The sequence below is a fragment of the Apteryx mantelli genome, chromosome 2 (genome assembly GCF_036417845.1).
Source record: "Apteryx mantelli isolate bAptMan1 chromosome 2, bAptMan1.hap1, whole genome shotgun sequence".
Taxonomy (NCBI): domain Eukaryota; kingdom Metazoa; phylum Chordata; class Aves; order Apterygiformes; family Apterygidae; genus Apteryx; species Apteryx mantelli.
This window is the reverse complement of record NC_089979.1, coordinates 152,319,032-152,342,484: the sequence shown is the minus strand read 5'-3', so window position 1 is coordinate 152,342,484 and position 23,453 is coordinate 152,319,032. Positions and strand designations below refer to the sequence as shown.

General features: G+C 38.3%; 2 protein-coding genes across 2 annotated transcripts in view; one reads left to right on the top strand and one right to left on the bottom strand.

The window, feature by feature from the left end:
* WAC (WW domain containing adaptor with coiled-coil) overlaps positions 1–20,676 on the bottom strand; it is a 68,492-nt gene extending 47,816 nt beyond the window's left edge. Inside the window, 3 exon segments of the mRNA XM_013949302.2 lie at positions 18,771–18,966; positions 20,388–20,424; positions 20,558–20,676. Of these exon segments, the coding sequence (XP_013804756.2) occupies positions 18,771–18,966; positions 20,388–20,424; positions 20,558–20,598 (274 nt within the window). The 5' untranslated portion in view covers positions 20,599–20,676.
* Positions 20,677–22,543: 1,867 nt separating this feature from the next.
* On the top strand, positions 22,544–22,888 carry LOC106489997 (microtubule nucleation factor SSNA1). The gene has a single exon (XM_013949307.2). It carries the CDS (start codon positions 22,544–22,546, stop codon positions 22,886–22,888), a length of 345 nt encoding a protein of 114 aa, XP_013804761.1.
* The last annotated feature ends 565 nt before the right edge of the window (positions 22,889–23,453 follow it).

Below are 23,453 nucleotides of genomic sequence, written 5' to 3'. Positions count from 1 at the left end.
CTTCTTTAAACAGTGAAAATGATGGAGCCTTATCCAGGTAAGCATTAAAATGTCTAAAATGTATTTCAGCTGACATCTTTTTATTTAACACAAATCTTTGTGCAGAACACTTTCTAAATTTCTGCACACAGGAAGAAAAGTAGCAGCACAATGAGAACACAATACCCAAAGTCTCAGCAGTAACTGAACAGCCTATCATGGCCATTTTTATTTGCCACATGCAAAAGTAATATGACAAAAACCAGTTTTACTTCAGTGTAATTGTATGTGGCCTGCTTTATTGAAATAAAACATGGCTGCCTTCCACAGGCAACCAGAATCATAAAAACTTGTCATTTTTCTAGCAGATCAATGGCCTCAGAGAATATACCAACCGTGCAGTAACATCTTCCAGAAATTCATAATTACTAGAGTTGAATGCACAGTGCTCTGCCAAAGGAAAGAGAAAAAAGCTAGCCTGATCACTGTACTGCCCAACCTCATACTCATTATGCCCCCCCCAATCTGTTTTACACTAGTCAACAAGTAATTCTGTGAGCAAAAGAACTTACAAAGCCTCATTTTCTTTCCTACCACCTCTCCTACCCAGGAGAGCAGACGCTGTGCTGTTCTGTAATGTTTGGCTCACAGGATAATCTTCACAGCAGTGAAAGTACTAGATCTCATCTTTTTCACCAGCTATCTTTTGCACAAAATTTCAGAGAAATTAGTCCCACACCTTAGTATAAATGGACCAAGAGTTGTATATAAATGGAATGGGACAATGGACTGACAAAGGATGCAGAGGATACTAAAAGAATGTGGTTTTCTTCATTAAACAAGATTAAAAATAGTACTGACTTTCTAAAATGGTAGTATGAAACTGACACCTCAAGAAGGGCAGGGCAGAAGCAGCAAACCAATTAAAGCCCAAGGCTTGCATCGTTTTACTAACAAAACACTCCAAGAACTCCCATGTATTACTGATTATTAAAATGAAAAAGATTAGCCTAAGTTTTTACCTGACATATTGCATAATTTAACACCAGTTTGCTATCCTCTGCTTACATTTTTATTTCAAAGGAGATCGGTCCAATTTTACTTCATAAACTGAAGTTTAATTTTGGGGCAAACAGTACAAACTGTTCCAGGAAGAGGACCAGTTACCTACCCATCAAAAAGAAAACAAAAGGCAATAACTAAAAGGCTCAACTTATATTTAAACCTCCATTCTGAGTTCTCATATAACAGTTCAGTGATTTTCTACTCCAGCAGTTACAAGTGGACTTTATTTTCCTAAGATTGTACTTTGGTCTGTATGGACACAACAGCTTGGGTTGTCACCACTGGCCAAACAGATATAAATATCACAATGATAAGCCTATCTCTGTCCAACCATCTCCTCCTACTCTGCTCCTTTCCTTGTTTTAGCTACAGTAAAATGGTTAGGTAAATCTTTCTTTGGCTTTTATTCCTCCTTCCTCCCCCACCCACCCCCAGATAACTAAGAGAAGTCACTTTCCAACTCACACACAACTTAGAAAATGATCATGTTCACTGAACAAAGTCTGCTGAATCCAGTGAGCTCCAGAAAGATCCATTCCTCAATTCCCCAAGTCATATTCTTGGAGAAAGACCAAGGGAAGAAATATGCATTTCTGCTGCACTCCAGAAAAATATAAATAGGTATCAAAAAAGGGGGAAAGTCATAGCACTACTACAGTTAAAAACAAGCCAGCAGACAAATGTCTCACTGTACAGTATTTTTGCTACTTTTTTTCCTCTTGTACTACATGTTAGTTTACAAGTAGAATGGGATTTCATTAAGATGCTTCACAAAAACATAGGGAGTCCCTCTCCACCTCAGGGTAGAGAAAAAGAAAATAAACAACTGCAAGTAGATTTCTACATGCCATTTTGCAATAATTAAGAGGCTATCCATAAACAGACAGAGTTCAGAGCAAGGGAACAGAAATAAAGAGCAAGAATACGCAAAGAAAAGAGCAATTTCTGGAAAATGCAGATGTCTCAAATTCCCATTTTCCAAAGATGACAGTATTTTTTCTGGTTTTAAATTAGGCTCATTCATGCTGCTAAATTCAGAGTACAGCAGATAACAGATGACCAAGTCTCCACACAACCAGGTTATACCCATTTCAAAGATCTTTCTCTTGCACCAACTCAGAGTTAATAGATTTAAGATGGCTATCTACCAACTCAGAATTCAATCTGCATTGCATAAAGGTTCAACTTTTTTTTTTTTTTTAAGAAGTGAGAAATCTAATTATACAGGTGTCACCTGGGTGAAGACTGTGATCACAACTGAATGGAACGCCGAAATGTAGGTGTGTAAATCCACATAAAGAAAGACACATATATGTATACACATATAAAAATGTAATCATTTGGTTTATTTGTAGAGATCTTTCGCACCAAACTGTAAGAAGATGCCTTTACAAGAAAAAGATGAGAAACTTCTGGCCCACCAGAAGTGTTCAGTTAGCATATAACATGCTTTCCAGTATCCTGAGGAACCCCCTAAACATGGAGGAAAGGCAAGGGTCAAGCTGGATGAATTTCTATAAAACCTTCTAGTCTCTCTTTACAACCTCTTTCCACACTTATTGTTACGTGGCATTGTCGCCATGCAATAGATACTCTATTAGTCATATGACAGCAGTTACAGATATGACATACTTCTGTCATAAAATAGAAGTATCTATGTGATCTATCCAGTCAAGGACACCCCTTCTCTCTGCCCACTTTAAAGGAAACTTAACTACAGCCCAGCATGCTAACAAATGCCTTGGCATACAGTTCATATTGAAGTGGGACTCCCCCCCCCCCCAAAAAAAAAAAAAGAAAAGAAGAAGTTACTGTTGGTAACTACTACAAATTTTATTTGGAAAAATCAATCTCCCAGCCAGGAAGTTTTAGATTCCAGCAGAACTGAAATGTTTGTTTTAAAATTACTAAGGGTTTTTTCTTCCTAAATGAAATCTATCAGGAGATTCTCTGTAACATGAATTTCAAACAATAATTATAGAGAAGGAATAAACAGTTTTAGCCAGTGTGACTCCAGAAAAACCAACAGCCAACTAATGTCTAGTAAAAAAACAGATAGCTTTGTAGCAGAAATGGGAGTACTCTACTTATGCAAAGTTGGATCGATTATAAAAGTTTATCAGCTTTACATAACAGGGTAAATTAAAATCTCTACCCAGCTGTACACAAAACTAAAAAGCCTATACTAAACATTGAAGACGCTAAATCGTATTTATGAAGATTCTTTTAGGTGTTAATGCAAACCACTATGGATCACTTACAATTCAAAATATACTGTAGCAAAGTTACCACACTTGGGTCTTCTGTCATTGGCTTATCATCTGGACTACCAGGCAAGTGGAAAGTATAACATATGTAATATTAACCAACAACACTAAAATTTAGGAGTTGCACAAATGTTTTCTGGAAGCCACATCAGATCAGTATTTTTTTTTTTTTTTAAATAAACCACAGTATTTGGTTTTGAAAGTACTAATTACACTTCTATTTTAATATGTGAAGCAGCCACAGAAGTCTCTCTCTCCCTTCACAAACCTCTGCTGGCTTTCTTCTTTACAGAAAACCACTATATTGGCAGGTTTTTTGATATATTTCAACCATCAGAACAAAAACAGGCAACAGAATGGACAAATAATTTTATCACTACCTATAAAAATGCTTACATTTGAAACTGTTTACTTCTGAGCAGATGTAATTAATATTATTTGAGACAATTTTCTTCTCCTGAAGAAAGACCATCTCCAATTGGCTTCTAAACTTTTCTGGTAAGAACCTTTACAAAACTCAAAAAGCTTTCTAAAGTAGATGCTTTTAAATAAACTGAAATATTCTCACAATCTACAGGTTGAATTTAAAGACACTTAAGAATTACAGGTGGGCACCAAACTCCTCAGATCTACAGGTCTGCTATTCCTCCCCTTAGATTCTGAACAGCAGATGGAGAAAGTGCTAGCAACCTCCTCAACACCACTTAACATGTTCAAGGCACCTTACTTAAGAACAATCAACTTATAATCAGCATAAGCAATTTTACCCACAGAAAGTATGAAAAGGTACCATGAACTTCAGCAATGCAAAGTCATATTCCTAACTCTCTAGCTCATGACCCCAGATCTCAATGTGTTAAATAAAAAATAATCCTCCCATTACAGCATCACTGACGGCAGTAAATTCAGGAATCTGTTTAATTTTGTGTCACTTATTAATATTAGCACATTTTTATTCAGAGGAACATCCCTCTAAAAAAGAAATTAGAGTTACTTGAGAATAAAGCAAAGCCGTGCTTTCCCTCCTGACTGTAGTCCAGAAAATATTTACGTCTCTGATACAGTGTGAGAGAGAGCACAAGAGAGGCTCTTCTGTCCTCAAGTAAGTAGTTTATAGAGAAAAGGCTTTTAATTATTATGACATGCAAAATAAGAGAACTGTTAAGCTGACAGCCAGAATTCTTACCAAGAACTAAAAACGGTATTATCTTAACTCCAGTGCAGACACAGAATAAGGGCAATAGACCAAGTTTCCCCCTTCCCAGCAACGAACCATGAAACACAAGTCAACAGCCCTCCCTTGAACAACATACTGTAATCTAGTACTAAGAGATTCAAGTTCTCTAATGGAAGTCTTACAGCACTAGAAGCTGGTACCATCCTATCTCAGACACCACCACCACCATAACCCTGGTAACTCAGAGTAAGTAAAAAATACTCTGTCACTGGTTCATGCCTTTACTCATGGGTTGGGGGGTCACGGATGGGGCTGATGGAAGATTCAGGTTCCATGTCAACTGGGATATTCCAATTAAAAGCATTCTTCCTTTTGAGGTTTTAAGGGTGGGGGGACATGACCAACAAATACCAACAAGACTGGGCAGAAAACAAATACAACACACTTTTCAAACCAGTGAGAGATCAAAACAATAAAGAGAAAAAACATTCAAAAAAAGTTGGTACTTAAATGCTGAGGGAAAAAAATATAAAAACTTATCACATCCAAAAAGCACTTGCCGGTTATCACAACCGGCAGTTTCATGTCCTTTCAAGCCTTTTAACTAAAAACAGAGAGTCTTGCTTTTCCAGGAACAAGAAATGCCAGCTTAGAAATCATCCATCTAAAAATTAATATAAATAGTGTTAGGATTTTAATGCTATGGATTTACAACCTTAGTGTTAAGCTGAATGTTTAGTATGGCTTAACAAAGGTATCGTGCAATTGTGTTCCAAATATCTAAGGCACACTAAATGATAACTGTCCTCTCTTCACATTAAATAATTCTTAAATATTTACTTAAAATTCAATCAGTTGTTCCTGGATTTTTCTTAATAGAGGAAAATTTTCTTAATTTTACTTTCTTAATAGAGGAAAATACATTTACATTAACATTTACAAATTGAAAATATATTTTAAAATTTGCTGATTGCCATTCTAGGTATCTCATTTTATTTCTTCAGTTAAGTAAACACTTCTACAAGGCTTACGCAGAAGAGGCTGCAATCATCAGAATGCAGTGTTTTACTAGTAAAAAATGTGAATTTTACACCACTTGAATTTGAACAGGACAGTATTATTTTTCATATTAAACAAAGTATAAACAGCATTCTTTCAAAAGAAGTGAGAGGATGTGAAAATGAGGTCTGTGTTAACCTGTCAGCTCTAGGTGCTTGAATGAGCAACAAACTACTTAACTAAAAGATAACTAAACTCCTGCTGATGTTATTCAAGGGTGACACTTGACATGTGAAAACACACCATAATTCAGAATATAACTATATGAAAAAAAAACACAATAGGAAAAAAATATATTTAAAGTGCATTACCTAATTTGTACAGAAGAGTTTATGTACAGACATGCATTAGTTATAATTATTTTCCTTAATAAAAGAGCATTCTTTGTTTCTTCACATCTGTGAGTGAATAGGTATTTTTGCAACACAACAGTAAAAGAGATGAGCAGGACAGATTACAGATTTCCTTTTTCTGTTTTCACTATGGTTAGATATAAATATTTTATAATTCTGTTACTCTGACAAACTCAGTAACAAATCTACCTTCCCATGGAGAGAAAAATGTTGCAAAAGACTGATGCTTTGGAGGACATAAAACCACACAGTATTTAAGAAATTTAGGAAACCATAGGAGACTCCACAACTAATCTGTATAACGGGGACTGAGCTGTAAACATTGCTTCTTGAAATATTTTCAGAAAGCTTAACGTGCCTTGTATTTTCCTAAATATATCATAGAAATATAAAATGTTTCTCCCTCAAAAACAAAACAAAACAAAACAGAAACTTTGTTTTAATCTTACTAGTGATACTGAAATTCCTATAGTAAAAGACATAACAGGCTTGAAGGCGGGAATGAGGAATTTTTTTGAAAAGTTTAACTATGCTGAAATCTTTTCTGTAAAAAAACTCCAACACTGGCAATTCATCACAACAACTTAGTTTGAATCCAGTATAGTCTAATATTCACATGACTATTATTATGGATTTTATGTTTTCCTCTAAAAAAAAAAGACATCCTCAGGATTCCTTGAATAAGCAGATTTAAGAGCACTACTCTCAAAAGCAAAATCATTTAAATCTTCACAAATCTTTAAGTACAATTACAGAATATATGTAAAGCTCTCATCTCACTAAGAGTTGGTCAGAATATGGTTTGAATTTTTACTAAATAGCATTCTTTTAAACAAACGCTTTTACATACTGGCTCTTTGTGCTCTGTTTCTGCCAAAAATCAGCCTGGTCACAGTTTTCCTTTTCACGACCTCTCCTCTGGCTGGCTGCTTCGCAGATAGAAGACCTATATGGCATAATGACAATGCCAGTTTTGAAGTACACTCCTCTTTGGAGAATAGTAAGTAGATAATATAGTAAACTCAGGGTGCTACTGTATTCCAATAACAGCCAAACTTTTTTCTTTTTAAAACAATGAAGAGTGATTTGCCAGTATTTGGGATTAAAACACATACAAAGATTAGACAGGAGATGCGCCTTCAAGCTCTACTCTTTCCACATAACTTTGACAACATACGAGGCTTTAAGCACCTGCCCAGGAGGAAACAGAGGAGTCACGTTCTGTTTACACCTCAGGTAGCTATCTCTACTCTCTGATGACAAAAATATTAAGAAGGAATTTCAGGTTATCATATGAATCAGACTCACAACAAAAATACACTGATTTTATAGTAGGAAGTTTCTAACTCACAAAATCATATGCCTTCAACCAGTCTCCTAAAACCATAGAAGGTATGAACTGATCAAAAACAGATAAAGTTTTCTAACCAAAATTCAAAACATTGTATCATTCTGTATATTTATAAAATATCCAGCTTTTTCTTTTTTTAAACAAATATCACAAATATTCCAAAAATAAGAAAATGCAACCTCACTACACATTTCTTTAAAAAGCCTTTATATTTTCTTCCACAATAAGAAGCTGTACTAGTTCAATTGTGAACAATTTTTCTATTAATATTGTATAAAATGTTAGAAAAATTATTGCAAAGAAGATATGTGAGCTATTTCAGTTCAATATTGGCTTATTTAAATCAGTTTTATTTAAATCTTAAAATAAACAGAAGTAACCTAGCTTATCCTGCTTCTCATCTCATCTTGTATCCATCTTAGTCTCTAAGCCCAGATCTGTTTCTCAGACTCACAGCCAAAGAAAGCTAGAGCTAAGGACAGGAATCAGAGAAAAATGGACAGCAAGGAACCAGCTGTCACTATCAAGCCCTCTTCCTACATCCAATTAGTTTGTTTCCTTTATGGTCACAATATATAACAGGAAAAATATCCAGGTAGGTAATTCAGCAGAAATCATCTAGAGACAAGGTGGGGGAGACAGCATACATGACTGCATATTTTGACTCTGTCATCTTACACATTTTGAAAGCTGTCCTGGCAAAGAGAGCACACCGCTTAAAGGAAAGTTTTATTTAATGAATGTTACAAGTTCTTTTCAGCTTAAACCAAACCTCTCCAAGAAGTTCTGCAAGACATAGTAAAGTAATCATTTCTAGTGACTGAAAAGTTTTGTATTGTAATGCAGTAAAAATTATGTTCTGTTTTAATTCTCAGTACACTTAAACTTGACAAAGTAAAAACCTAACTGTACTTCAGACATGGTAACTGGAAATGGAAACACCAGAATTCGATAAATCTAAAATGGGCTTGTAATTATAACCTCATACTTTTGAGAGAAAGAATTTTTAACTCCAATTATTCACTAAATTCACTTCCGATAATCCTGCAAAAATATAATCCAGTTTAAGGAGCAGCACACTTCTCTATTCCAAACAGAAAGTGTTTATCTACAGAACCTATCAATTACTCTCCAAATTAAATATTATCAACACTAACTTTGAAATCAAATGTATGTTGGGAGGATGCATATTGGGGGGTAGGAGAGAATGAAAAGGGGAAGGACATTATAAATCTTTCTTTAAAAAGGATGTCAACCTTTCTGTAACAAGTTCTTCTGGAACAAAAAACAAGTAATTTAAGAAGAATGTTACATTTGTTGTCATATGCAACTAGGGGAAGCTGTGTGGTTATGCCCAACTCAAACTAAAACCGAATCTGGTAAACATACCCATGCATGAAACAAACTAAAACCGTACATTCATTGAAGTGTGCAACTGTCTTTGAAGAAATAACATTTTACACACTAAGTCTTGTATAAATTGCACTGAAGCACAGATAAATTCTAACCAATTTAGCTAGCAAGATCTTATTAGAAATCAGGTATCTAGATTATCACCAATGCTAAGGAGAGTTTTTAGGACAGCTGCTCCTAAAAAGCAAGTATGCACTGATAAAGGGCACAAAACAAACCGTACCAATGCAAAAGGCAGCTGTAAATACTTAATTCTGCTGATGATAAATCTGTCAAACTTTCACCTGACCCCAAAACAGCACTCAAAAGAACATATTCTCAGAGACCAAAAATTCCACAATGCATTACCAAACACATTTACAGGATCACAATCCTTCATATATATGAGTCAAGATTAACCAATTTAAAAAAAATACATAAAGAAAATTATGTATTTATACCCCATTTCCCACATTCATGCACCAAAAAAGTATCAAAGGAGTGCTGCTTAAAGGTAATTAACAATTCTTAATCCCTTACAATTTGAATAGACCACTGATCTAAAACATCTAAATTAGAAATATTCACTGTATTATCAATGGATGTTTTATAAACTAGTTCAACTTTCTGCATAAAGCAACAAAAAACAGCTGTCTAAAGTGAAACCATCCAGTTTCAAAATTTCCAGTTCTGGAAAAATAATAAGTTACTCCAGTTGTGACTAACAACATTAAAAATTGTGCCAAATTCCTATTTCCTGAATGTTTATGTTTAGCTTCCAGCCACTGGATGTTGCTGTACCTTTATTTGATATATTCAAGAACTCTTAACTATGCAATTTCTTTTCCCTGTTACTATTAATCAAATAAACCCCTAATGTTTTCTTTGCAACTATAGCGAGTGTTCTTCAAGTCTCTCTTCCTAAGGCACAAGTTTAAACTACAGTCATTTTTTTTGCCTCATCTCTGAAAATCTCCAGTTTTGCATCCTTTATGAATGGTGAGAATCAAACCAGAGACTTTATTCCAGCAGCTGTCATACTCACCCTAAGAGGCAATCTCTATCTAGTTGTACTTGATATTCCTCTGCTTATATATTCTTTCTGGCTAACATTACACTCAAATTTTATGCTCCGAATAGTGCATCAGGAATTTCATGTCTGTTTTAGAGTCACTGCTGTGCATATATCTCCTTCCTGTAAAGTCTTATACTCCTTCCTGTAATTTCCTTCCTGTACAATCGTACACAGTGGACCACTCCTACATGTACCTGTACAGAAATTAGTATTTTTGCTTTTGCATAACTTAACTAACCCTGTAATAGTGAACAGTTTTTTATTTACCACAGTCTTAAATTAATGATAATTTATGAATGAGCCTAAGATTTCTTCCTCATAGAAGAATGTTACTATTTCATTCCAAGAACAAATCTATTCACACTAAAAAATATATTCACCTGATAGTGACAAATTTTATAATTTCAAAATCTATCAGTTACCAGTGTTTGATCCATAAAACATACAGTGTAAATAATGTTTTATATTTAAAGATCTCAAAATATTTTATTCAGTGGATAAGAATAACTGATTTCATATATACTTGAGACAGCAGGTCACAGAAGTTGGTTGATATGCAACAGAAAATTTATGTCAAAAGCTGAGACAGAAAAAAAGACCTCCTGAAGACTTCTGTTGCACCTCAGACACTGGAAATTTAGCTCTGGAAACTAACTGTTCATATGCCAGAGTGCCTTGCCCTTGTTATAAAGTAATTTTTCAGTGATACTGCAAAATGAGACAAAACCAGGAAATTAATGTTTTATCATATTGTTGTTGTAGAAGCAAGATTAGGTATGTTTTAAAAGTGGGGCTGAAAAACTACAACATTTCACCATTATGTATTTTTCCTTTGCAACTCTTCTCATTACAATAGTCACAGTAAGGAAGACAGACTATCACAAACTGAGAGTGGGCCTAAGGAACAAAGGTGTTTAGGTATCTCGTTTCCCATTCATTTCAAATACAATATAACACTCCTGCATGCATGGAATCACAAATCAAGGCCTCAAAGGCTTACCAGACATCTCTTAATCCATCTGATAAAAAGAAAGAATGAATAGTGAGGTCTGCTGTCAGTCATCTGCTCAAAAATCTAGGTCCCCTTTGAGTAATTTGGAAGACAGGCTTTCCAACTGGACATTAGCTTCTTGGAGCAGAATTCAAGGATACTTTTTTACTAGCCTCCAGTCAGTAGGCAACTGTAATTTATGCCTTAAAACATGCACCTCAACCTCACCAGCTTGTAAGTAGGAAGAAAAATTAACTGCTTTCCAAGAGAAAAAGGAAGGATGCAAAAGTGTATCTTACTTTCCTCTTTCAGAGCTGCTAGCCTGTTGCAAGGTGGTGGTGGGGGGGTGCCAGTATCTATCCACCAAGCTCTCATTTGCAGGTGATCTTCCCTCAACAGCATTTCTCATGAGACACTCATCTTTCTCCTAGATGCGAAGAAATTCTGTACTTTTTCACTAACGAGCAAATTTTGATGAATTTCAGTTCTGCTCTTCAGAATTTTTTCCCCCCTGTTGAAGATCTGAAAAAAACTTTCTGCTGCAGCAGCAGAGTTTAAATGGATTCAAGATTCAATGGATTCAAGAGATGCCTATGAATAATTTCAGAAGTTTATAAAATTTACAGGATTAGCAGGATATTTTAGAAGCCTGCACTTTGCAGAAATTGATGCAGTTTTACTTATGTATTCATTAACATAGATCTTTCCACTTACTACAGATGGATGAATTTCAAAATAATCTTCTCTGAAGCAACACTTTAAACAAAAAAAAATTCAATGAAGTATAGCATATAGTGTAATTCTAATATTATTACCTGTGCAGACAACTTTAGATAGAAAGCTTGGATTTCAAAAAAGAGATAAAATACTTAGCAAAAATCTGGCAAGCCACAACTGTTCTGTTTAGTAATTTTTCCACAAGGAAAAATACCGAAGAAACACAGGTTCATGCCAAAACATAGGCAAGAATTCCCTGTATCATTAGGCTAGTGTTTTCAAAAGGAAAACATTAAGGAACAGCTAGTGAACCTATATGCTTTTTCTAAGGTAGTTCTACTGTAAAAAGCTAGCGAGTCTACTAAAGGTCTTCCAGTATTACAAGATTCTCTTTCCTCTCTGAAGTCACACCAGAGAACACTTTATGCAGTCAAGTACAACCAAGTTTTGTGACTCTTCACAATTCAAGAGAAAGCACCAAGAGGGTATTCATCTTGCTCAACATACAAACAAAACAAAACAAAAAACAAAAACATAAAACCCCCACTCTTCTCTATTTTCAAATGCTACATTTAAGTCCAGAAAGTATTTATTTTTACATTACAACCAATAGCTGGTAGAGCAATTTTTTAGAAGTATCAGTGCTGAGAACTGTCATTCAACATCAGTACACTTTTGTCCTTACTAAAGGACTATGTAAGAAACAATTTCTCTCTACTTTAAAAGTGAAGATTTCCTCTGAAAGGGCCTAAAGAACTTAATAAACGTAGTTAACGCTAGAAGTTGAGTATTCTTAAAATACTGTTTTTCATAGCAAAGCTATTACAGCATCTTGAACTAGAAGATGCCTTGTAGAGTGCAAAATGCACTTAAATAAATCAGCTTCTCTTAGCCCAAATACCTGTTAAAAGCAAAGAGACAGCTTTCTCCCACAGGTCTGCATAATTTTAATGATAACTGACTTATTCAGTACTTCATATAGAGTGGAAAGAAACAGCAGGGAAAACAAATGTAAACTGGCAATAAACAACATGTCTCTTCATAGAAAACAGCCAGCTCCTAAACAGCAGTTAAGGAACTAACTTTAATCAGGGCCCCTTAGACAGCACACAGTAATTCCAGTGTGGGAAAAAAAAAACTATATAACTTACAAATTGCTATCTTAGCTATTGTATAGTATCAGGCAGCTCTTCAGAAACTACCAGTTTTCATTGCTTCTTTTAACTTTCAGAAAAGTAACACAAAAATATCTGTTTAAAAGCCCAAGTAATAGCCTGTATAACGCATTTCTGCAAACTCAAAGACTGGAAGTATATTTTAAGAAAGCATGATGATAAGTAAACTGATCACAAGGAAATGCTTTTTATGTACTAAAGGAAAGCAAATTTGACAAAACTTGTTTATAGCCAATAATTCTCCATTTTCCAAAATGTAAGCTAAGCGTACACAGAAAAGCTTACCAGATCTAGCTATTGAAATTATCTAAACATATTACATTTACAATCCAAGAACCAAGTTTATGTATTTTTAAAAACATTTAAAGATACACATTCCTTTAAAGAGAACAACAACAAAAGGAAACCTTAAAACATAGATCTGTAAATAGATCAGCTCATATACTAGCAATGAGCAATAAAGCAGAACAGCACTGGAATTCTAGAAGTCCCCAACATCAAAATCCTAATGTCAATGGATTTTAGAAATCGCCTACAGCAGTAGGCTAAGAAAGAACAGCCTAACTTGTTGCCAGGCACTGCAGCTTTCACTGTGGATAGTCTCTCATTCATAGATTTTCTCTGCTCTCCTCACTTACATCAGATACCAGGGTTTAATGAAAGAAAAAGGAGAGAATCCCCCCCTCCCCCCCACACACACACACCCTCCAAAACCCCTAAATGCATTTCTTAAAGACTTAGCATTTAATACTGTCATATTACTATCACAATTCTTTCCTAATATAAATAACAAAAAAACTAAAAGTAACTTCCATCCTGCACTTTTTAAAAGCACAGCTTTGCAACTGCATTTCAAAAGCAAATCTGAACATTAACATTCTGAATATTAAATTCAAAACTAAAAAAAAAAGTATTTATACAACTTACATTCTTTACTGTGATTTTATGATTACAAACATTCCAATTTTTTTCTATTAGAGAAGTTCACAACAGAGTAAAAAAGTGAATGGCAATACAACTGATCCACCAAAAACTAACTTCAGAAGCATTGCCAAAGGTACAGAACAAATTTTAAGTTATTTTCTATCTAAAACTCCCAAACATTTAACACAAACTCTTGTTAAAATTAACCTCTCCCCCAAAACTGAATGTAGTAGTACAAGTAATGACCTCAAAGAAAGCTTTTATTCAAACTTAGATATCCACAGAAATCCCCTTTTTCCTATTTTTTTTTTGTTTTGTTTTAATCCACAGAAAAGCTTTTCAGAGTTGACTGATCCTGGAAGCAACTTCATTTTTTTTACCAAAAAAAAAGAAAAAAAAATCTCCTTCAGAGTCATCCACCATAGCCAGTTTTCAAAGAACTAGGAGAGGGTTTTTTTCAAATATTTGGATGTTGAGAAAAAAAATTTCTTTCAAAGCATATTTCATGGACAATCTACTCTCTCATTTGCGATCGCAGATGTGTCTCTTCTCAGCTTTGACAATACAATTAAGGTGAAGAAACTGTTTTCATAGTAACAAATAACTACCTTAATAATAACAGCACATAATGCTGATCAAATGGTTGGCAACCTCAACCCTTCGCTGTGCTTTAACTATTCAGATTTCCTTTTTTCTGCGTGCCGTGTAATTTCCTCTTTCCCATGCATACTGCCCAGCCAGCTTCCATTCTCTTGTACCTGTCCTAATGCCCTGTTCATTTCTGACTGCTGGTCAACGATCACACACATTTAACCGGAAGTTAGCTTCTTGTCCTCTACTATAAGGGTCACTAGGATAGGAAAGAAAGCTGGCCCCTTGTTTCCAGCTGTTCAGCACGCCTTTTACAATGCAGATTCTGAACTCTTCCAGGAACCACTGGAAACAAAGCAAGCCAACGCTCCATGACAGAAGCAGCTCCGTAAGACTGGAAATTCATGATGTAAAATAAAATACTCCATTCGGGCTCTGATGGAACAGTAGGATTTTGAATCTTAGAACTGTATCAGGAATGGCAGAGTGGTTACTGACAGCATTCTTAATTGCCAATTAAAAAAAAAATCCATGAAAAAGAAACTTAAATTCATTGAAGTTTGGTTACATTTTGGAATCTAAATATCATGAGTTATAACCAAATTTCCAGAAAACAGCATGCATAGCATACAATCCAGCTAAAAATTTCATGCTGTGTATACTAATGCTTCCCCTTTGTTATTTTAAACAATTGAGATCATGACAGGAAGCAAACATTTTCAGTCTCTTAAGCATAAATGTAGCAAAATACTCAGCATCATCTTCACAACAACAAATAACTGAACTCCACACTCTTTTCACTGAACTCTTAACTTTTTTTCCTCTTTTCTATTATTGGCTGGTCATTCTGCCCCATACACATAGGCAGCAAGAGACAACCTTACCGTCCCTGCCCCATACACCCCTTTCTTTAAGCAACAGGCTGTACCTTGCAAATTTAATTCCCAAATAGCATTAATACCTCCCTCACAACATTCCCAAAGCTACCCTATTTGACTTCCTTGCCTCCTCTTTCTTGTCTATAATTCTTTTACACCAATATCATCTCACTCATTCCTTTGAAAAGAGCTACTAGGATCATGTACCCCCTCAGTCCGTTCAGCCTCAGGCACAATAACGCTAAATCTTTGTACTTTCCCATTTTCTTTAATGGAAACACTCCTTCACATCTACAAGACCCTTCAAAGTTCTCTTCCCTGTAAACAATGGTAGGTTTAAGTCCCTATTTGTTACTGTTATGGAACTTCACACTTCAGCTGGTCTCATAAGACTGCTAATCTCTTCAAACTCCACATTTGCCTATAGGAACTGACCTACAAATAACAGATACATTAAAGGGGGTAGCTATTCATTACATTTTAAACTCTTGCAGACAACAGACACAGCACACAGGGACCTGAATACAAGTACAAAGTTATTTCAGCACTTTGATACGTTAGATGTACAGTACTCTTCGGAAACCAGGAATGTGATGAAAACTTATAAGTATTCTACTATGTTTAGCCCAACATAAATTTGGAAGTCTCCTCAGAGAAACTATCTTCTTTGCATGTAGCCTTTTTCCAGAGAAACCATGCAGTAAGCAACTTTGAAAAATGCTCTGTTTGCACTGTATCACACACACTTTAAAAACTTAATTGAAAGCAGTAAAACTTCTTACCATAGATGCAGTTCTACAAGCACAAAAGATTCTGACATGAGTATTCCAAGAATAAGCTATAATGACAAATACCTTTACACAGGTAGTAAAAGTATCCACAGTAGGAGGTTCTATCACTTCTGAGTTACTCATTTTAAAATCAATATAATTACAGGTGTTACATTTTATACACATATACATAAACCTTCAAACGACATTTGGCCTATTTTGTCTTTACCGCAAAAAACTGGACCAGTCATGACTAGACGAATCCCAAGCACCAGCATGCTACACCAGTGGAGCTTTCCATTTCAATTAAGAGCAAAAATCAGAAAGATAAAAATGGAAGTGACTTTTTAAACACTAACTTGAAAGGGAAAGGATCAGGTTAATTTAGCTTCACATTCAGCAGTAAGACTCCAGATTTTGGGTTTTTTTGTTTTCTGAGGGATGAGAGAAATCAAGGTTGTTTGTTTGGGGCTTTAAGGGAGTTGGGGGGGTGGGGAGGGAAATAACACTGGAGATTTTTCAATAGCATTTGTTTTGTTAAGTTCAACTAGATCATAGGAAGGCAATAGTTCCTTTGTAGTAGTTCCAAATCAAGCACCACTAACTTTAGAATAGTGAAATGTACAGCAATTACAAAAAAAAAAATCCAGAACTAAGACAATGCAGAACAGATCGCTCAAGCAGTAAAAAAAGTGGAAAACTACAGTAGCATCAAAGCCAATTAATATTAGGACTTCAATAAAGACTTTTCACAATGATTTGTGGTATGAATCCATTCATTTAAACAAAATTAGCTTTTTTGGGGAGCCAGGAAATGAAAAATGTGAAATTACCTCTATTCCCTGCATGTCCATATTTGCAAAACTATGGAAATTCTATAACAATAAATAGTACTTCAGTGTAATTCAAGTAAACAGAGGACATGGTAAAATCATGTTCTTTAGATATTACCAATATACAAGTGTCCATAATACCCACCGCATTTCAACTACATTCTAACACCTACCTTCAATTCATACTGACCGAAAGATTCAGTAAATCTTGACAGGACATAGAAAATAAGATGCGATGAGCTGAAACTCGCACATAACTACTTTGAAAGACAAAGTTGACATGCTCCTGGCTCCAGTCAGCTCAGTTTGGGTTTACTGTATACAATATACAGGATTTAACACAACTTTGGTTATTCTGAGCAAATTGGGGCCAAACCTATTTTATTAAGAATACAAAAAAAAGGTACTTCTTCATTCCATTACATAGTACAGATGTTCATTTATTTAAATTAGTAGTTTCCCCTCAAACTAACTGTGTAGGACTACTTTCTTCTCCCACTGTACTAAAATAAAATGTGCATACAAACACTTTCAGATCAGAATAAAGTAAATTCTCCACTGTGCTGAAAGCCTGGGAAAGTAGAAGTAACAGTGGAATAGTGTTCCTTCTACTTAAAAAACTATGAATTATTCACTCATTTACTTCCATCACTATTGTACACATCCATATGTCAGGACATTCACGAGTTATTAAATACAGCTGGACTCAGTGAGAACTTCAGAACAGCTTTCTTATCTTAAAAAGAATTTCAATACTCAAAAACATAAATATTCTCCTTATCCTCCAGAAGTTTTTATATATGCATAGCTCCACTAAGTGCATGCTCCACTGAAATCAGAAGAATTACTAACTGTAGCAAAACTAAGCACAATTTCAAGAGTATGCAGGATTAGTATCTTTGGACAGGTAAGCAGGAAAGAATAGAGAGCACAAAAATATGAAATTATGATACCTTGAAGTGTAGCACAGAATAGCAGCCTACTGGCTTTGCACGTGTGTTTAAATCTGAGATTACTACACTTCCAAGGATGATCAAATATACAAAAAACAGTGTATTAACATAAAGTGCATGCTTTCAGCATCCTTTTACACAACAGCATCACGTTATTAGTGATCTACAGATATTTCTGCATCAACCCAAAGAAGGAAAAACAAATAGGAACTATAAATACACTCGGATGCCATAAATATATTTGTGGTGTGCAGCCTTTCCTAAAAGGTACTTAAAATGTTTTCTGTATTTTACTTTAGCATTAACTATCTATTATAACAAATAACGATAATGCAGTAATAAATGTATCTTTACATCACAAGTTGTTAACTTTACACAGAACATCAAGAAGCTCTAATTTACAGCTCTATCTTTAAATTCTCTTTTTGAATACTTTGTTTTATAACTCCATAAAAAGACAAAATATAGTACTTACAAAATACAAAACAGGCTTCAAAATTCAGTCAGTATTTGGGAATTTTTAAACTGTAACCATTACCATTTTTAATTAAAAGGAAAACCCTACCCCTTCCTGTTTCTAACATCAGTTAAGAAATCATTGAGCATATTATTACGGTCTACAATATCCTATAAAAACACAAGCTAGCTGACTTAACTGTGAATATTTCCCCTCTATGTTCCTGCCAAGAAAGACTCCAGTAAAGTGCTAACTTGGATTGTTATTTTCTGATTGTTAAGTTCTACACAGCAGCTAAAAATGAAGAAGCTTGTTTCCATTTTTATGGGGTTTAGTCTATAAAGTGCTCAACTACATAGTATATCATCACAATACACAGAATTATTAAAAATAATAGCACTATAATATAGTTCTTAAAATAGCAAACATTTGTCAGTGGTAAATCTAGAATACCATTTTATATTACTGAATATTGCAGTATATCTAAATTATAACTAACACAGACATATCAGTTAAAAAAAAAAAAAAAAAGACAAGTTTATTTAATCTTTGCAGCTTTAACAAAAACTACCACACCTGTAAAAATAGAAACCTAAATGATTACTTCCAAAGAAACTGCCATTTTGGTTTCAGTGTAGTCTTCCAAGCATGGTATCTGGCACATCATTTAGAATACAGCTCTCCTCATGTCAGTGATAACTGCTAATTTATAATATTTCTAAAAAATTAGCAATTGCTTAAATAAAGGTTAAAGATAACTCACCACCATCCCTCTCTCTAACTCTGTGAGTATGCACACTTTTTGCTTTAGCGTGCCCTGTGTTGTCACCATATTTGTTTTCAGGGCTATCAGATCGCCGCAACATTTTATTTGGTGGTGAAGGATCTGTGGTGTCTCGCATCTTGTCATGACGGTGATCACCACCACTGGGGTGACCCTTGGATGAGTATTTAAGAGTCTGCAATACACAACAAGAGAATAGGCATTTACATTAAAGTTACAGAACAGATCTTAAAGTGTTATTTCTAAATTTTAGATCTCTTTCCAGAATACATTTTGAAGTTAATTAATTTCCCTTTTCAATAATCAGCATTAGCCTTTCTGGTTTTAATTACCTACATTAAAGCAACAAGTTCTGTAATTAGAACTCAAACCATTTTCTCCCACTATGACATCCAATGTAACATTTGCTGTTAAGATAAATCTAATTTCTTTATCTTTTCACTGGTGGACTGCATACATTCAGCAGTAAGTGGGCCACAGTACTTCTGTCACTTTTGAAAGAAGCAGAAGTCCCTAGTTAGTATTAAAATGATGAACAAAAAGTTGTACTGAATCAGTGTAAACTTTGAATATGTCCTCCATCTTGCAACTGAAGCCACTTAATTTCACCTCTACCTGGAACTTCTGCAAGCTTTTTTTCAGTACTAGCATCTCTGTAACAGAAGCAATAAAAAAACTAGAATTCTGGGGACTCACAACATGGAATATGACAGTTAATTTGGAAATATTTACCAAAAATGACACATTCTGCATCTCTTTGACTTGCTTGATTTTGCAGTGTGAACTTCTGAGTGGCAACTGTTTACATTTACATGAACTGTCACTAACAGCTGCCTTTGACTGTCAGGTTACATTTCACAGCGATACAAATACACAAAAATGTAATAAAACAACAGCTCAATTATGTGCCCTAAGGAGAGCAATACTACAATATGCAAGCATTCCCCAGATTCACACCCTCAGAACTAAATTTCTCAGTAGGCAAGGCAGACGAATGTAGTATTCCTTACAGAAATTAAGGTTCATCTCAGCAGTTCAAGGATTTGATAGTGGTTTCTGACCATAGCTAAGCAGCTGGCAACTGCAGAAATTAAGCCTGACTGGCAACCCCAGTTATTCAGTGTCTAAAATCATGCCCTGCTCAGGTTACAGCCCACAGCAGCAGTTTTGGGGAGAAGAAAGGACTTGGGGAGGGGGGCGGGGGAAGAACAAAATGCCTTTTGTTTTTAAAAAGAAAACACTCACCTCCCCCTGGATCTGCACTTACTGCAAGTGACCCCGACTCGCTCCTAGGCTCCCTCCCCGGCTCCTAGGCCCAAGCCGTAGACGGGCTGTACTAGGCCTCTCCTCCTCGCCCAGGCCCCACAGGCCCCAGACAGGAGCGGCAGCCCCATGCTCTCCGCATGCAGCCGCAGCCGCAGCCGCCGCCGCCTCCCCCGGCTCCCCCCGGGCCCGAAGAGGCACTGAGCGACGGGGCCGAGGAGGCTGTTGCACCGCGGCCTGCGGCGGCGGCCGAAGCCTACGCTGGAGTAGCTGCCCCCCCCCTTCTCCTCCCCTGCTCCTCCTCCTGGGCCTAGCGGCCGGCGCTTTAGGTACCTGGTAGGGCTGCGAGTCCCCCCTGCGGTCGTGACAGCTAAAGAGAAAGCGAGAGAGAGAGACGTTAGCGAACAACCGTTACCGGCCGCCAGGGAAGGGGGCCCAAACATGGCGGAGGGGAGGGGGAGACCCCGCGGGGCAAGGGGCCAGAGGAGGAGGAAAGGATTTACCCATCACTGAGTCTCTGCTGTTTCCTCGCATACATTACCATCAATGCCCGGCCTGTGTGTGTGAGTGTGAGGGGACCAGGAGGGGACGGCCGCGGCCGGGCCACAGGCGCCGAGGGGGGAGGAGGGGGAGGCAGCGCTCCGCCTCGCCGCCGACCGGGGGCAGGGAGGGGGGAAGGGAGGGAGGGGGCGGCTCAGGCAGTTCGGCTGGGAGCAGCGCTCACGGGCCCATCTCCTCCGCACACAGCGAAAGGGGGAGACGCCAGCAACTCGGCCCCGCGCGCGCTGAGACCCTCCGGGAGCACGGACTCCGCCGCCGTCGCCACCGCTGCCGTTGCTGCCGCCGCTGCCGCCTCCTCCCCCCGCTGCGCCCGCCACCACCGCCGCCGCCGCTCCTCCAACTACATCCGGGAAACTCGGGCGACGCCGCGCTCGGTTAACGTCGGCTCTTTTCGGCTCTTTCCGACACGCTCCGTCCCCTCTGTCCCCTTTGCTCTCGGGCGACTCTGCCTTCGGGAAACATCGGCTGCCTTCGCCAAGCCCAACGCCCTTCAGTCTCTCCCTTCGGCAAACATCGGCTCCTTCCGTAACTCTTTCCCCTCCCCCTTCCCCGCGGCCGGCCCGCCTCGTCCTTCTCTCGGGAACGCTACCTGTCTTCGGAAAACATCGGTTATTTCCGTAGAGAGGTTTTCACGCTCTCGTCAGGGTGACGCCGCTTTCGGAAATGCTCGGGTATTTTCGTGACCCCTCACCCCGCGCCTCCGCGGTGCTCCCGGCTGGAGCGCCCGGCGGAGCAGCCGTTGGCGGGGCGCGGCCGGCTGATTGGCCGCGGGGAGCCCGCGCCGTCCGGAGGCCGTGCCCCTGGGAGAGGCGGGCAGGCCGGGCCGAGAGGGAGCCGGGCCCCGCAGGGCAGCAGCGCTCTCGGTGGGAACCGGCAGGGCGGGCGCGCCAGGCAGGTGGGGGCAATAGGGGGAACTGCGAGAGGACCGGCGGGGGGAGGGGGCAACGCCCGGCTGCGAGATAGGAAAGGGAAGGCCTCCTCTCACCTCTCCCCTCCTCCCCTTCCGCCCGGGGATTTGATGTATAGTCAGGAGCCATTTTGTGTACGTTTCGCCTTCTGCGAGGAAGCGCTCGGCGGTAAAGAGGATGTTAAAATGTCCCTGGGGAGGCGATGGCGGCGCGGGTCGGGGCGCCTCCCGCTCGGCGCCGCTCGCTGTGGCGGAGCCGGTTTCGTGCGGCTCGCGGGGGACGGGGCCTCGCTGCCGGCCCTGGGGCAGCGCTGCGCGGCTGCCGCGGCCCCAGTCGCCGCCGGGGGTGTTGGAGCGAGGGGCGCCTGGCGGCACCGGGGCGCCAACGGCCGCCTCGCGGGAGCGAGCAGCTCCTCTGCGTTTCGGCAGAGGTGTAAAATTACCGCAGAGGGCCCAGCGGCGCCAGGTTGGTTTGCTCCAGGTGGCCCCTAGGTAGGTCGAGCGAAGTGGCTGCCTAGTGCTCGGCGTGAGGAGACGGTACCCCCTACCTGAGGCTGCCGAAAGGGGCCGGTGGCGACTGCCTAGCCCTCCCTCCCGGGACAGGGTCACTCGGCTGTTTCTGACCAGACACCCAACGTTTGAGGTACAAAGCATCATATATTCAGGATGGTATTAAGATCTTATTTAAATACGGTAAATGTAGTTTGTTACCCGAAGTAGAGCATTGCCATGTTCTACTCTGCAACACAGAATGAAGGATCAATTTTCAGTGAAGGTAAACTTACAGAGCCTCAATTTTGCCCTGCTCCCCTTCCTGGAAAGGGAAGAAACATGGCAAACCTCAGAACTGGCATGTTAACCTTATACATCATCTTTCCCTTTGGCTTTGGTTATGCTAGTGTAGGATTATTCATGACAGCTCTGCTACACAATTTTTTTTATTTTTAATTAGAGTGCAGAAGGCTGTTGCTGAGAGGGGACTTCGGGGAGCGGCGGTAGAGCTGAGGGAGAACTGTGGAGGATGACTCAGCAGGGAGCTGCTCTTCAGGGTTACAATAATGAGCTAGTGAAATGCATTGAAGACTTATGTATGCAAAAAGAAGAGCTGAACAAACAGATCCAGCAAGCGGAAGAGGAAAAAAATAAACTCCAGCATCAAATCCAAGTCCTGAGTGAGAAACTGGAGTGTGTATGTGAAAACCTGGCCCAAAAGGTAGCTTCACGGAACGAACTTGACAAAATTCTTGCTGAAACTGAAGCTGCTTACATGAAGATTTTGGATAGTTCTAGAACTTTGCTTAATGTCCTGAAGAAGGAAGTGGGAAGCTTAAAAAGTACGCCAGAACTGAAAAGCCGTGTCACCTGAAACTGTCAAATGTTTGGACTCCATAGTTCTGAAATTCCACTAGGTGAGAAATGTGGTTAGCCACAGAAGCCTCTAACAACAGTATATGCAGAAAGGGGCTCTCTTCCAATTTTTCTGTATGTTTTTCCTGATTTTTTTTTTAATCATTAGAAATCCTGTAGAGCATATATGAAATAAAGTTGTTGTTTTACTTTAAAAAAATTATATAGTTACTTAAATCGCCACAAAACTATACTGCAAATATATATGTAGCTGAGGCAGATTTGAGGCTGTCGGTTTTGATGTGGTGATGCTTCACAGCTGTTCTGAAGATGGAGGGGAAACACTTTTGTTTTACTAATCAGACTTTGAATGGTTACCATTGAATTCCTGTTTGATTGAATAATACTTTAAACCTGGAGAGAATGCTTGCATTTTTCTCAGTTGCTCTTTTACCCAAAGCCATGTTTATTGCTTCTCTGTGAAATCTTACCTCCTCTTATTTTTCTTTTCCCTACTTACCTGTTTAGAAAGAAACCCACTGTAAAACTAGTTGATCTGCGTAGATCAGATACTACTTGTTTTC

Coding starts and splice junctions, on each gene's coding strand:
- LOC106489997 (XM_013949307.2), top strand. CDS start 22,544: ATGACTCAGCAGGGAGCTGCTCTTCAGGGTTACAATAATGAGCTAGTG.